General features: G+C 38.6%; 1 protein-coding gene across 1 annotated transcript; it reads left to right on the top strand.

Moving 5' to 3' along the window:
* Positions 1 to 80: 80 nt before the first annotated feature.
* On the top strand, positions 81 to 14,044 carry ogg1 (8-oxoguanine DNA glycosylase). Its single transcript, XM_007247960.4, has 8 exons — positions 81 to 291; positions 1,590 to 1,752; positions 1,948 to 2,312; positions 4,502 to 4,681; positions 5,802 to 5,980; positions 8,321 to 8,468; positions 9,499 to 9,548; positions 12,978 to 14,044. The coding sequence occupies exons 2-8, from the start codon at positions 1,643 to 1,645 to the stop codon at positions 13,116 to 13,118; spliced, it is 1,173 nt and encodes a 390-aa protein (XP_007248022.3). The 5' UTR covers positions 81 to 291; positions 1,590 to 1,642; the 3' UTR covers positions 13,119 to 14,044.
* The last annotated feature ends 678 nt before the right edge of the window (positions 14,045 to 14,722 follow it).

Below are 14,722 nucleotides of genomic sequence, written 5' to 3'. Positions count from 1 at the left end.
GAGAGGGGAGGGAACTGCCAATCAGAGACCGCCTTCTTCACAAATACACCAATCACAGAGCGTCTCGTAGCGACGTGGGTAATTCTTGACTAGCATAGTGAACGAGGGCGTCGCACATGAGTTGCATCAGTCAGTCTGACTAAGATTTAATGAACTTTATATCTTTAAAGAATGAAAAATAACTGACAAGCCAATAAACACGCTTTAGAGAACACTGTACAGAGAATTTAATCAGCTCAAGGGTCCTTCACTCATTCGTCACTGTGGAAAAGACTCTTTACACGCTGACTCGTGAGTAAAGCTCATATAGCCTAGCTTAGCTACTTCCCACAACATATGCAGACACTATAGATAGCACTACAGCATGTGGACAGAAGTTTGTAGACACAGGCTTATCCCAACCTTCTTCTTCTACAAGAAATAAAGTCAATTAACCTGTGTTTAGTTTTATATAATAACTCTATAAAAAATTATCAGGATGTGTGATAAGCTATTAAGGAAACATGCAAAATTAAACACTGACAATTTATATTTTGACAGCAGTGCTTCAGCCTGTATGATCTTTGAATTGTTTGTGTTTTATCCTCTGATCCCTCTGACCCACTGCCTATTCACCAATCCTATTTTCACACCCCAGGTTGCCTGGTACAGAGCACAATATCAGGCAAACACAACATGCTGCAATCTCAGCATCCTTTTAAAAACCTGACCAGAGACAGAACACTAGTAAAAAAAAGTGTATTTGATTAATGGAGAAAGTTTAGAACCCAAATTATTCATAATTCCATTAATATGCTGTGCTGAAATGTCGTAAAGTGAAAAGTAACTGATATTGGATAACACTTTCTGGAGTTTAGCAAAAAATGCCTTTCCAGCTCATCCCAAACTTCATATAATCTACTCCTCTAACTGATGATTGACTGTTTCTGGTCTGTCTGATAAATTCTATTGAAAATGCTTTTTTAGTGGATGAATGCACTAGTTAGAAGAGGTTTCCAAATTCTTTTTTTTTTTTTTGGACATATGATGTCTCATCATATATGTTTTCACGTTCTTCAGTGTATGCTTTATATAGCTTGTAATCTAAATAGCAATCATTTAAAGTGACATCCATGCTAAAAGTATATGTTTGTTAATACGTACTCTTTAGTTTTGAATCCCTAAGCATCTTTAACTTAGTAAAACACTATTAAACACAGATTGAGTACTCTTTAATTCAGCACTGAATCCATAAGCATCTTGAACTTGACAGAATACAGGACTTCATATAATCTGTTCCCTTACTTCAGTACCCATCATACGCTTAGTTAACAGAGCATTAGTATAACATATTTGGCATCCTATCATTGTTAGTTACTCATACCATATTAAAACCTTCCCCAAAGTTTAAACTAAAAAAGTGGTTGTGTTTTTTGTAATACATTACAATTTTATAATTTTATAATCTTTTATTTTCTTTTACTGGAAGTGTGTGACCCTCATAGGATCACAATATCAGCCAATCACATAGTGAGGTCTGTACAGACTATAGTATATATAATATAGTATAAATCTAACTGTAACTGTAATGGCTTGTTATGTTTTATCAGACATTTATCAGACCACCCTCTTCCTCATGGTCTAAGAGTGATCCAGCAGCAGGATGTCCCAACATGCTTTGCTGTCTGTGGGGGCCAAAGCATGGCGTTCCATTCCCTGCCTGCGCTCTGAACTTCGGCTGGACCTGACACTGGGATGTGGACAAAGCTTCAGGTAAAATTTACAGCATTGCTTTAATGTCAGTTACCAATATCTTCTTTAGTTTTGCACTGTATTTTGGAGAATAAACACCTAAAAAGTAATGGACATCAATTAATAAGACTTTGGCCTTTGACCAACAGTTTTAGTTTGTGGGATATTAACTTCTCCCAAGCCTGCTTTCATTTTTCATTTCTCAATTTCCTCTAGATGGCGTGAAACAGGAGAAGGCCACTGGACAGGAGTGATGGGGGGACGAGTGTGGACACTCACTCAGACAGAAGATACCTTATGGTACCATGTCTACAGTAATCCTGGAAATACAGCATTAATTAATGGACAGAAACGCAAAGCCGAGGTGGGGCCACAGCACTCAGGAAAGAAATTAAAACAAGTGTCTACTGTAAAAAAGGAAGAGGATGAGTTGGACCTAGATGCTGTGAGCTCTGAGCAGGATGAGAAGGCGGGAACACTTTTGAGAGACTATTTCCAGTTGGATGTTAAGCTAGGAGATTTGTACAGAGAGTGGAGTGATGCAGATCAACACTTCAGCCAGACAGCGCACATCTTCACAGGTAAGATACCAGGCATAATGTCCTCTGACTGGGCACCAACATTTCAAAGAAAGAAAGATTCAGAAAGCTTTCAAACACATTTTGTCTATTTTATTATTTACTGAGCTATTTGAGCACAATGAACAGTGCAGGTTTTTATATTATTTAGAATTTTCTTTACAGTTTAAATGGTTTGTAGTTATTTAAATTTTGTCACATTTCCTTCATGGCTTGTTTAATCTTAGAGAAAGGAAACCAGCCTAACGGTGAATTTACACTGCTCCGACGCGGCAACGCACACGGTCGCACTACCCCCCTCCAACCGGTCGCATGTGGGCGTGACAAAGGCGTTCCCTGCGTCGTCCAATTAAATCGTTTTAATAAATGGGAAATGCTTTTTATATAAGCTATTATTATTTCCAATAATTAATAAATATAAATGTGTCTTTATAGATATAAATGTTTGAATGAGCTTCATTACACTGTCTAGTGAGCATTATATAAGCGGACAAAAGCAAACTTTTCCAATTAAATTACATATTAATATTTTAAAAACCCACCAGAGACTCCAACAATCACAGCAGCCTTTCTCCTCGCTGACAGAGTCCCTGTGAATCAGCAGGGATTTTATAAAGAACAGGGAAGCCTGAAACTTCTCTTCCAGGCTTCTCTGGACGCTTGAAAGCGGAACTAAAATTTGTTCATGCGCTGCGCTGAGGACGCGTTACAGGCCAACACCTGCTCTCTGATTGGATAGACGCATTGCGTTGGACGGACTCATTTGCATAAAGTTCAGCTCGGCTCAACTTTTCATCGCATCGCATCCCCCGCTCTCGACGCGTCGGACCCATGATGCACCGCGCGACTGCGTCTGACGGAGGCGGCGCTTCCCATTGAAAATGAATGGGATCCGTCGCTGTGCGTTGTCGCGTCGGAGCAGTGTAAATTCACCGTAAGGGACATTATGGTGATTTATCACTTACAGACATTTATTTTAGACTTAACCTAACAAGAGAAATCATTGTGATGGATTATATTGGTACCACTTTAAAATAAGACTACCTTTATAAAGGGGTTATAAATGGTTTACAATTAGTTTATTAATGGTTATTAATTAGGTTGTAAATGCCTTAAAAATCGTTAATAATCAGTTATAACACATATGAAGAAAGGGCAACAATATAGATGGCTGTGGGTTCACTATTCGGCAAACAACAGGTCATTGTTGCCCTTTCTACGTATGTGTTATAACTGATTATTTATGATTTTTAAGGCATTTACAACCTAACTAGTAACCATTAATACATAATCAACTAAATGTAAACATTTATAAACCCTTTATAAAGGTAGTCTTATTTTAAAGTGGTACCATTATATTATATTCATTTTAAGATAATTGTATTATACACTGGAATCATGATATTATAATAGCAAGATAAAGTCATGAACATTTAATCATTATGAATTAGGAATGTCTATATATTTCAAACTGATACTTGCTGACTGGTGTATGTCTTGTATGCTGGAAGAGGTCCAAGCAACAGTTAGTTAGTTGTATTTGTTGTTTATCAGTTTCAATATATTGTTTTTTTTTATCTGTTAATTTAAAAAAGAGCATTGAAAGTTGTGAACACTCTATGTAAGGACCAGTTAGCTTGTCTTTTCTCTGTAAGTTATAAATGTGTATAACAACACAGGCAGATATATACATGTGTAATATCAGCATTGGCCCAGAATTCCCATATTAGTGCATCCATATTAAGAATATTCATACTTCGAAATTGAAATCTAAACATTTTTAAATGTCTTAAATAATAGATAAGCGTATTTTAATGAAGAGTAGGTCATGCTGGGTTCTTATCCAGATAAATTGTGCAAAAAAAAAATAAGATCTGGATATTCTTTCAGTGTGTTTAGAGATCTTCTTGGTCATGTATTGACAGAGATGAGATTGGTCTAAGTCTAAGTCCACTGTTTGTTAGCAATGTTGGCTTAACATCTCCCGAACCTGCATTAGCTGATTGACTTCATGTGTTCCTTTAAATAAAAAACCTTAATCACCATTTTGCATTTTTTCAACACACATATGAATGAGCATATAATCATGTGAACAGAAAAATCGAATTAATCTAATTAAATTAGCATACAGATTAGTATGTTAATAATGTTTGAATGTGAATGTGTGATTGTGTGTGTGTCTGGTGTCTCAGGAGTGCGGATGCTACGCCAGGATCCTGTGGAGTGTCTCTTCTCGTTCATCTGTAGCTCTAATAATCACATCTCTCGGATTCAGGGCATGGTAGAGCGACTGTGTAACACACTGGGGACACCACTCTGCAAGCTGGATGACACACACTATCACGACTTCCCCCCCTTACAGGCACTGGCAGGTAGACAAGCAATCACGATCACACAATCATTCCTATACATGCTTACACTGCTGCAGGCCTGATATTCTAACCAATACAGCAAGTAGAGATATGCAATTGCATAGGCACAAATGCCATTAAAGTTTTAGGCACTATGTGTAAATTGGAAAAAGTTGTTATAGGTAACAGACAGACAGATTGATACTTTAATTTTAGGACACAGAGCTAAACCTGAATTGACCATTTCATACCAAAATGCACCACTAAAGCAGGTAAATTTGAATTCTCACTTTAAAAGAGAACGTGTGAAATGGATTTTTGGTGTAGTAAAACACAGTAAAAAGTACTTACCTTTAATGAATAGCACCCATTCGTTCTCCCACAGCATTCAGAGATCCAGAAATTTGAACAGTATATTCAAACAATCCTCAGACTGGGTGACATGGGGCAAAATTTGCCCCAAAACATCGCTTTTTCCACCGTTATCCAGCTCAAATAGCTCCACACCTCCTTGCTAGAATCCGGAGAGCCCTGACATTAATAAGTGCACAAGAATCTTTTTAAACTACTCTGTTTACATCCTATAACGCTAGCTTTAGCTCTGTGCGCCACCATATTTGTATGGATAATGTCATAGACATATATGTACATAGGCTCTGCATAGCATAGCAGCCGGCCCCAGAAGGCAGGCTACGCTGAATCTATGCAATTTACATGTCTATGTTATTTTCAGTTCTGCGCTCGGAGCTGAAGCTAGCGTTATAGGACGTAAACAGAGGTTTTTAATAAGCTTCTTGTGCACTTTTTAAGTTAGTAATGGCTCGTTTTAAATGTCAGGGCTCTCCGGATTCAAGCAAGGAGGTGTGGAGCTACTTTGAGCTTGGATAACAGTGGAAAAAGCTATTTATCAGGGCAAATTATGCCCTGTGTCATCCAGTCTGAAGGGTGTTTGAATAAACTGTTAAAATTTCTGGATCTCGGAACGCTGTGGGAGAACAGAGGTGAGCTTTTCATCAAAAGTAAGTACTTTTTTATCATGTTTTACTACACCAAAAGTCCATTTTACACCGGAGTTCTCCTTTAAGTACTGGCATGGTTTTAAGACACATTTCTTCTGCTTTTGTGTGTGTGTGGGGCACAGACAGTAAGGTGGAGGCATGTCTGCGTGATCTAGGTTTTGGGTACCGTGCACGTTTCCTGCAGCAGAGTGCTCACCTTATCATGAACTCCCACGGTCCTGACTGGCTCTACACACTCCGCAGCGCCCCCTACCTGCAGGCTAGAGATGCACTCCGGACACTCCCTGGTGTTGGTCTTAAGGTAGCTGCTCATTTAGCTGTGGCGATGCTGTTTTTGTACTTCACTACACAACACTGCATGCTCTATTATCTCTTAAAGCTACTGTACCTAGGCCTATCATGATAAGAATTTTTTGGTTGACGATATATCGTCCAAGAAATTATTGCGATAAACAATTTTATTGTCCTTTTAAGACAAATGAAATGCCACTGATATGATGGTAATATTATAGCATAATAAATCAATTATACTTTTTTTTTAAGACAACACTAATTAATCATAGTTGGGAAATATATACTTAACATAGGACATAGGATAACATAGGATCTAAAAACAGTATTGTAAAGTACAGTATTGCTATCTAGTGGGTGAGGTTGAAACACAACACTAAAGGAACCACTGGCTGCAATCTTAACATATAAAACTGATCATTAGGAATCAATACTGTGTTTTTTTGGAAATCAATACAGTATTTAGGATGTTTGCAGATCCTTTATAAATTCCTAAATGTATCTTCCAAAGTCCTTAAAAATACTAGGATTAGTAAATACAATTGATTTTAATTTTATTTAACTAACTGATTTATGGCAGACTGAATTAAACAGAACCAATGGTCTTATTTATGCCTCTGAATGGTGCTAGGTATGGTTCAGGTATATTCATTACGAATTTGTAGATAATGTAGATAGAACTGTAGGCATGGAGCAATGTAAATGTAAATGCAATGTAATATAAAACACAACTCTACACTGGTCTCTAACATATTTCATTGTTGTTTGAGCAAAACTATTAATATGTGTGTTACATATTGGTTGAAAAACAGGAATAGCAAGCCTACTTTAACCCTTTCAGACCTGAATTATGTCCTGTGATTGAAAAAAAAATAAACAATGCTCTTTTCTGTCTGTAATGCACAGAAAAAGAGACTTTTCTAATATAATATCTATATAGCAAATAAATCCAATTAATTATTTTTTTTCTTATTTCCATTGCATGGAAGCCTATGTATAATATATTTTATATTTAACATTGACCTTTTTATTTCATAAACCATCCATAAACAGTAAAAAACATGATTAAATTTTTTTCTCAATCACATTAAATTGATTTAGAACACTTTTTAATTATGAAGCAGAGGAGTGTGTTCAGTGGCAGACTGCTGTCACAGAGCTGCACAACAGACAGACTCAGAAGATCCTTCATTCTGAGAGTCATGCTGCTGCCGACCGAGTTTAACCCAGTCACACCACATGGACATTATTTAACCACTTATTTATTTAAACTAACACTTCCCCAACCTCACTTACATTTAAGTACATTTATCCATGACATATTCACTTTACAGAACTGCAGGGGTTGGACAATGAAACTGAAACACTGTCATTTTAGTGTGGGAGGTTTCATGGCTAAATTGGAGCAGCCTGGTGATCAATCTTCATTAATTGCACATTATTGCACCAGTAAGAGCAGAGTGTATAGGTTCAATTAGCAGGGTAAGAGCACAGTTATGCTCAAAATATTGCAATGCGCACAACATTATGGGTGACAAGTGGAGTTCAAAAGAGGACAAATTGTTGGTGCATACCACCAAGAAGAAAGAACCAAATCCAACAGGATTAACTGTGGACGCAAGAGGAAGCTGTCTGAAAGGGATGTTCCGGTGCTAACCCGGATCGTATCCAAAAAACATAAAACCACGGCTGCCCAAATCACGGCAGAATTCAAAGTGCACCTCAGCTTTCCACCAGAACTGTCCATCAGGACAATAAATTATTGTAGTCTTAAAACAAGAGGTTTCTGTTTCATTTTCCAATCCCTTTATATTTATTACATATACATATTATTACTTATATGGCATATGATTCACTTTTATAACCAATGTCATTGCACCTTGCACTTTGGTCTGTTAATTATTTAATGACCGTTAGCAACATCTACTGCACTGATCCATTTACAGATAGTTCTTTATACCCTTATATATTTTGTATTCTCGTATGTGATCTATCCATCCATCCATCTAAATGAGTAAAAATGATCTGTTATTTTTCCAATGTTTTTGCAGTGGGCGGGGCCAAGTTACTGTTTCATTGAATTATAAACTTGTTCATTGGCTGGTTTGTGGTCTATCTGATGGACAACAGCTCTTAAATATGTGCAACAAAACATTTCCTTGTGTGTCCTTGTGAGTGGTACTAAAAAGTATTAAAAAGATTTCCATTTAATTACAATTACATTTATTTAGTTACACTGGTGTTGCAAAACAAAAGGCCATTATTATCATGATATTATTCACAATAAGTTTGGGTAAATTTCTGTGCACAGCTATAATCACCCAGAATGATGTCTTTTTTTCTTGTTCAGGTGGCTGACTGTGTGTGTTTGATGTCGCTGGACAAGTCTGAAGCTGTCCCTGTAGACACACACGTGTGGCAGATTGCTAAACGAGACTATAACTGTGCTGCGGGTCACGGGCAGAAGACTCTGACTGATAAGCTCTATAATGAGATTGGTGAGTGAAATAACACATAGTAAACCTGGAATCCTTAATTTATTCACTCTGGATTTGTCTGAATCCTTTACTTTGCATTGCCCACATGAAAAGAGGGGCATCTTTATGCACAATAGGGGCTTGTAGATAATGTTAATGTAACAGTGGAAGATTCAGTGTGTGACAGTGATCAAAGGTCCACTATATATACACCTGCTCCTTTAAATTTTTTTCTGAAATCAAGGGTATAAGAAAGCCTGTATGCTGCTTTTTTGCATTACATTACATTACCTTTGGCAGATGCTTTTGTCCAAAGCGACTTACAATAGTCAAGTACAAAAGTAATAGAATTAAGGGGAAAAAGACATTTTTGAGGTTAGAAGTAGTTAGTTAGTTTGTTAGAGGTGTTAGGAGAGTAAGTGCTCTTTGAAGAGCTCTGTCTTCAGGAGTTTATTAAAGATAGTGAGAGATTCTCCTGATCTGGGAGTGGAAGGTAGTTTGTTCCACCATTGGGGAACTCTGTATGAGAACAGTCTGGATTGCTTTGTGTGAATGTTTGGCAAAGCGAGGCGACGTTCATTGGAGGAGCGCAGCGGCTTTTGCTGGAGTAACTGTCTCTTCAGTCCATGGAAGACTTTCCACTAGATTTTAGAGCATTGATGTTAGGATTTAGGATGTATTTAACAATAAGGACATTGGATGATCACCACCCCACCTTGTCCACCACTCTCTACTCATCCCAAACGTATTTGAGGGTGCACCATAATTCCAAGAAGAGATAGAGCTTAATGCTGTCATGTTTTATACACCCCCAGGCTATAGGCTTTATGTATATCTACTCTAGAGAATCCTATTTATACATTTGGTAAAATTTCTCAACAGAGACTAGACATGCTGTGTGGATGTGTGTGTAACCTAAACTAGCTGAATGCATTCATTAGATTGGTGTCCATGAACATGTGGGCTGTATCCAGTATCCTGTATCCTGTATGATTTTTAGGTATTTAGTTATGCTTTACATAATGTTTATAACCTTTCTTGCTGTTTGTAGGAGATTTCTTCAGGAAGCTCTGGGGCTGCTATGCTGGCTGGGCTCACTCTGTGAGTAAAACATGCTTCTTTATGTTTTTGTTCATGTTTTTAATTTAAATGGTGGTTGCGTCCCACATGCATGCTGACTACTGACACTAATAATATGAAGTACCGTATTTTTCGGACTATAAGGCGCACCGTATTATAAGACGCACTATCAAAGAACGCCTATTTTCTGCTATTTTTCCATACATAGGGCGCATCGCATTATAAGGCGCGTTAAGTGACACTAGAAAGGGTGCCTATATCAAAGTGAACAGGGGTGGCGCCATGTTTCCCTTCCCCCACCGGGGGTGGTCGCTTGCCGGTGGAGCGTCTCAGTATACAAATCTAACGTTAGCTATTTCAAAGTCAAACGAGTGCTGGATATTAATCTACACAGATTCCTCTCCTGAAAACTGTTTATTTGGGTGAGTAACGTGCTTCAGTTTATTTACAGTAAGCTTAGATTTCCAGATGTCCACTAAGGCTTGCTGCACCAGCGTTAGCATAGCTATCCGCTAGCACGCTAGCTAGTCACCTAAACTAGTAAAGTTAACCCAAACTTAAACGACAGCGTTACACTGAGTAATCCTGCGTGTTCTGGTAAGACAGTGAGATATTAGCTAGCGATTCGTCCCCCGTAGCTTGTTTTAACACGGTAAACAAGCAGATTACAGGCTGATAAAACTCACCTCTGAGAGAGTTAGCGCTTAGCATCTAGCTAATGCTAGCCAGGCAAAGCAGCACAGACTTACAGGCCGATAACTCACCTCTGAACGGTGAACGCTTAGCGATTAGCATCTAACTCTAATAATACTGCTCCAGCAGTATTAAAAGTGCTAAATTTAGAAAATACTGATCTCTGAACAGTGAAAAAGCTAGCTAGCTAAGCGGTTAGCATCTAGCTAATGCTATTGCTGCTCTGCACGGAGTGTGTGTTTACTGCTCCTTACACCTGACGGGTAAAATTTAGATAATACTGATCTCTGAACAGTGAATAAGCTAGCTAATGCTATTTGCTGCTCCAGCCTCGGAGCTGCACGGCTCTGGACTCTGTATAGCACTGAAACTCTGTATAACGCTGCACGGAGTGTGTGTTTACTGCTCCTTACAACCTGACGGGTAAAATTTAGATAATACTGATCTCAGTGAATAAGCTAGCTAGCTTAGCGGTTAGCATCTAGCTAATGCTATTGCTGCTCAGCCTCGGAGCTGCACGGCTCTGGACTCTGTATAGCACTGAAACTCTGTATAACGCTGCACGGAGTGTGTGTTTACTGCTCCTTACAACCTGACGGGTAAAATTTAGATAATACTGATCTCAGTGAATAAGCTAGCTAGCTTAGCGGTTAGCATCTAGCTAATGCTATTGCTGCTCAGCCTCGGAGCGGCACGGCTCTGCACGGAGTGTGTGTTTACTGCTCCTTACACCTGACGGGTAAAATTTAGATAATACTGATCTCTGAACAGTGAATAAGCTAGCTAATGCTATTTGCTGCTCCAGCCTCGGAGCTGCACGGCTCTGGACTCTGTATAGCACTGAAACTCTGTATAACGCTGCACGGAGTGTGTGTTTACTGCTCCTTACAACCTGACGGGTAAAATTTAGATAATACTGATCTCAGTGAATAAGCTAGCTAGCTTAGCGGTTAGCATCTAGCTAATGCTATTGCTGCTCAGCCTCGGAGCTGCACGGCTCTGGACTCTGTATAGCACTGAAACTCTCTATAACGCTGCACGGAGTGTGTGTTTACTGCTCCTTACAACCTGACGAGTAAAATCCATACAAAAGGCGCACCGTATTATAAGACGCACTGTCAATTTTTGTGAAAATTAAAAGTTTTTAAGTGCGCCTTATAGTCCGAAAAATACGGTATGTATTCTAAATAAAACTTATGTTACTCAAGATACATGTCCAAGATACATAAACATTTTTGAGTGTGGTTACAATGAACACTATAATCCCACAATGCATTGCGACATAAATAAATAAAAATAAAAGATGCGCTCCAAAGTAAGGGGGTTCAGTCGAGGTAGGATAGTTATTCGCTAGGACTGTCCTTTAAAGACTTCTTTTTAGTAGACTGTTGGTCTCACATATGAAATAGTCTAAGAAGTCTTTGTGGTTTCTTCACGCACAAATGCCATGTGATAAAACTGAGACATGAAAATCATAAACTTTTTTATTTTTTCACAATTTTTTTTGCCACTATGAGCAGGAGGTCACCGGTTCAAACCCCTGCTAATGCAGCTTTCAAGCTGCCGGCGCTCAGAGGAAGCACAATTTGCCCTGCTCCCTCCGGGTGGTTAGATGGCTCTCTCTCCCCACATCACTAAAGGGTGATGTCCACAACGCAGGGCGTCTGTGTGCTGATGTATCAGAAATGAGCCGCTTTCCTCCGAGTGTGCTGTGAAGCTAATCTGCAATGCTGCATCAGCAGCAGCTCGTAAAGAAGCGGTGGCTGACTTCACATGTATCGGAGGAAGCATGTGTTAGTCTTCACCCTCCTGGTGTGTTGAGACATTACTAGTGATAGGGGGAGTCCTAATGAGTGGGTTGGGTAATTGGTTATGTAAATTGGGGAGAAAATGGGAAAATTTTGAAGAAGAAAAAAAAAAGAACTCTGAGAATTGGGGTCAGGAAGGATACTTCAGTTGCATCCTTGAAACCACTATCACTATTGGCTTAATTTCTTGGCTGTATATGGAGGGTCCTTCACATTGGAACAGCCTTCAACATTTTAATTATGTTCATTTTTTAAATTACACTGAACAAAAATGAAAACACAACAATGTTGGTTTTACTCCTATTTTTCACAAGCTGAACTTGTCATGAAGACTTTACCTGTGTACACATAAAATTTAGTTCACAATTGGGTCTAAATCTGTGTTACTGATACTTTTCCTTTGCTGAGATAAATCATCCACCAGTCACAGGTGTATTTTGGGCTGGCCATAATCAAACACCACTCTAAAATGAGTTTCATCTCATGAATAATGGGAGCAAAACAAAAAGTGCTCCTTTTATGTTTTGGTTTAGTGTATATTAATAATTGGTTTACTAGCTATCAAATTAGCAGTGATATTAGAGAGTTTAGATTGCCTATGTTTCAATTAAATTATAAAAATTTCACACCATATGTTGATATTGTATCACAAACTAAAACAATGCAATATATTGTGATAGCAATATTTTATATGTATGTGTTGTAATAACCTTTCAGCTTTGCACTGTTAAGATTAGTATATATAATCTAGTAATCCTTATAACATTAGTATTTAGTATGTACTTGGAAAGCAGGCACTGTTTTATTATTGACCACTCTCTTCACCACACCCTCTGATTTATATCGGTTTTTGACTCGTTCTCTCTCTGCAATATCTGTATCTCTCTATCTCTCTCTTTCTCACTCTCCATTACAATCCCCTACACTCTTTTTGTTACCTCTCTCTCAGGTATTGTTCTGTGCTGACCTGAAGAAGTTTCAGAATCTGAAAGAAGTCGCCGTGAAAGAAGAAAAGAAAGAAAAGATCAAAAGATTGACAAACCGTACTAAAAAGAAGACTGTGAAAAAGGAAGAAGAGGAAGGAGAGTGAGTTGTCTCACTCTGTCATTCATCACGTCTTGCTGCTGAACAGATTGAGCAGGACTTTTGATGTTCAGTGGAAAAAAAAACTCAGGACTAATGGATTCATGATTTCTGTACTTCTCTCCATATTTGTGGTGAACTGTTTCACTTTTTTAATATTAGGTGATTTCGTCTGACACTGAATATTTTGTATTAGGATATAAGGCGAATGTGTCAATGATTTACCTGCTGTTTTTGGGTGTTTTTAAATGTGTGTTTTTCTCTGAAAGTGGTGATTGTCTAAAACATCCTTATATGAGGGAATATTTTGGGTTTTTTAATATAAGGTCAATTACCCAGCCCGCTCATTAGGACTCTCCCTATAACTAGTGATGCCCCAACACACCAGGAGGGTGAGGACTAACACATGCTTCCTCCGATACATGTGAAGTCAGCCACCAGCTTTTTTTTTTTAACTGAAGTCAGCCACCTGCTTTTTTTTAACTGCTGCTGATGCAGCATAGCCGAGTAGCATCATAGTGTGCTCGGAGAAAAGCGCAGCGGCTCGGTTCCTATACATCGGCTCACAGGCACCTTGTGCTGAGCGATATCACCCTTTGGAGTGATGTAGGGAGAGAGCGCCATCTACCCACCCAGAGAGAGCAAGGCCAATTGTGCTCTCTCAGGGCTAAAGTGGCAGATGGCAAGCTGCATAAACAGGATTTAAACCGGTCATCTTGTAGCATTGTAACATTGTAGCAGAGTGCTCAAAGCCCCTATATGTAGATTTTTTTATAGTTGATAAATTTGTCTGAAAATCGATCTGTGAGCAATTGTTATTTTCACCACAGAGGTATCCAGCATTCCGAGCATACACAGCACCCTTATCCCAAAGTAAAAGTGAGTTTAAATTCTTGTAATTTTGCTTTAAGTAAGATTTACTGGGCTAAATGAGTGCTGTTTGTTTGCTTGTTTTCTCACTTCTGCCACTACTGGATTAATATCAATACAATGAAATATGTGCCTGTTGTGTCCCCAGCATAATTGCTGAAATTTTGAAAAGTTGAACTAGCTCTTCTAGTGCATACATTTTAGCATAGTAAATAATGCAATGAACAAAGGATGAGACAGAATTAGGATAGAAGACAAGAGTAATAGTTATTTAAGTGCCATTTTATTTGCCATTTAACTTTTCTGATACTGTCAGACACACACAAAGAAAAAGCCTGTTGGATGATTCTCGTGGTCTCTTGAGACGTGGATCAAACACTAGGGGTCAAGTTCAAGGTGGGTAACTTGACAGCTAGCAGGGCAGCGGTGGGAGCGTATAAAACACAGCAATATCAGGTCGAGTTTTCTGAACCACTACCTAATCAAGGCTGCAGATTCGTCTATTTGCCTCTGGATATCTTCCAGAGAATGTTTCTGGAATGCTTTAGAGGAACATCACAAACTTCATATGCCTGCCTAGATGCTTTGGCACCTTTATCTCCCACACAAACTGGAAGCAGCTCTTCCCTGGACACTTGAATTTTTCTGTTGAACCTTGTGAAAGTCCAGCTTCTACTTTGTTGGTTCTAGTGAAAGAGGGGCTGCTATTCTTTCTAATTAAGGGCTTCTCAGAGAAGCACA

The sequence above is a fragment of the Astyanax mexicanus genome, chromosome 12, assembly GCF_023375975.1.
Source record: "Astyanax mexicanus isolate ESR-SI-001 chromosome 12, AstMex3_surface, whole genome shotgun sequence".
NCBI classification, from domain to species: Eukaryota; Metazoa; Chordata; class Actinopteri; order Characiformes; family Acestrorhamphidae; genus Astyanax; species Astyanax mexicanus.
Note: the sequence above shows the minus strand (reverse complement) of the source record. Positions and strands in the feature narration are given on the sequence as shown.

Excerpts from the sequence above, each read along its gene's own strand:
- ogg1 (XM_007247960.4), top strand. The coding sequence starts at position 1,643 with ATGTCCCAACATGCTTTGCTGTCTGTGGGGGCCAAAGCATGGCGTTCC. Across the intron at positions 8,469-9,498 it reads TAAGCTCTATAATGAGATTG|GAGATTTCTTCAGGAAGCTC; the intron begins GTGAGTGAAATA and ends TGCTGTTTGTAG. Across the intron at positions 9,549-12,977 it reads ATGCTGGCTGGGCTCACTCT|GTATTGTTCTGTGCTGACCT; the intron begins GTGAGTAAAACA and ends CCTCTCTCTCAG.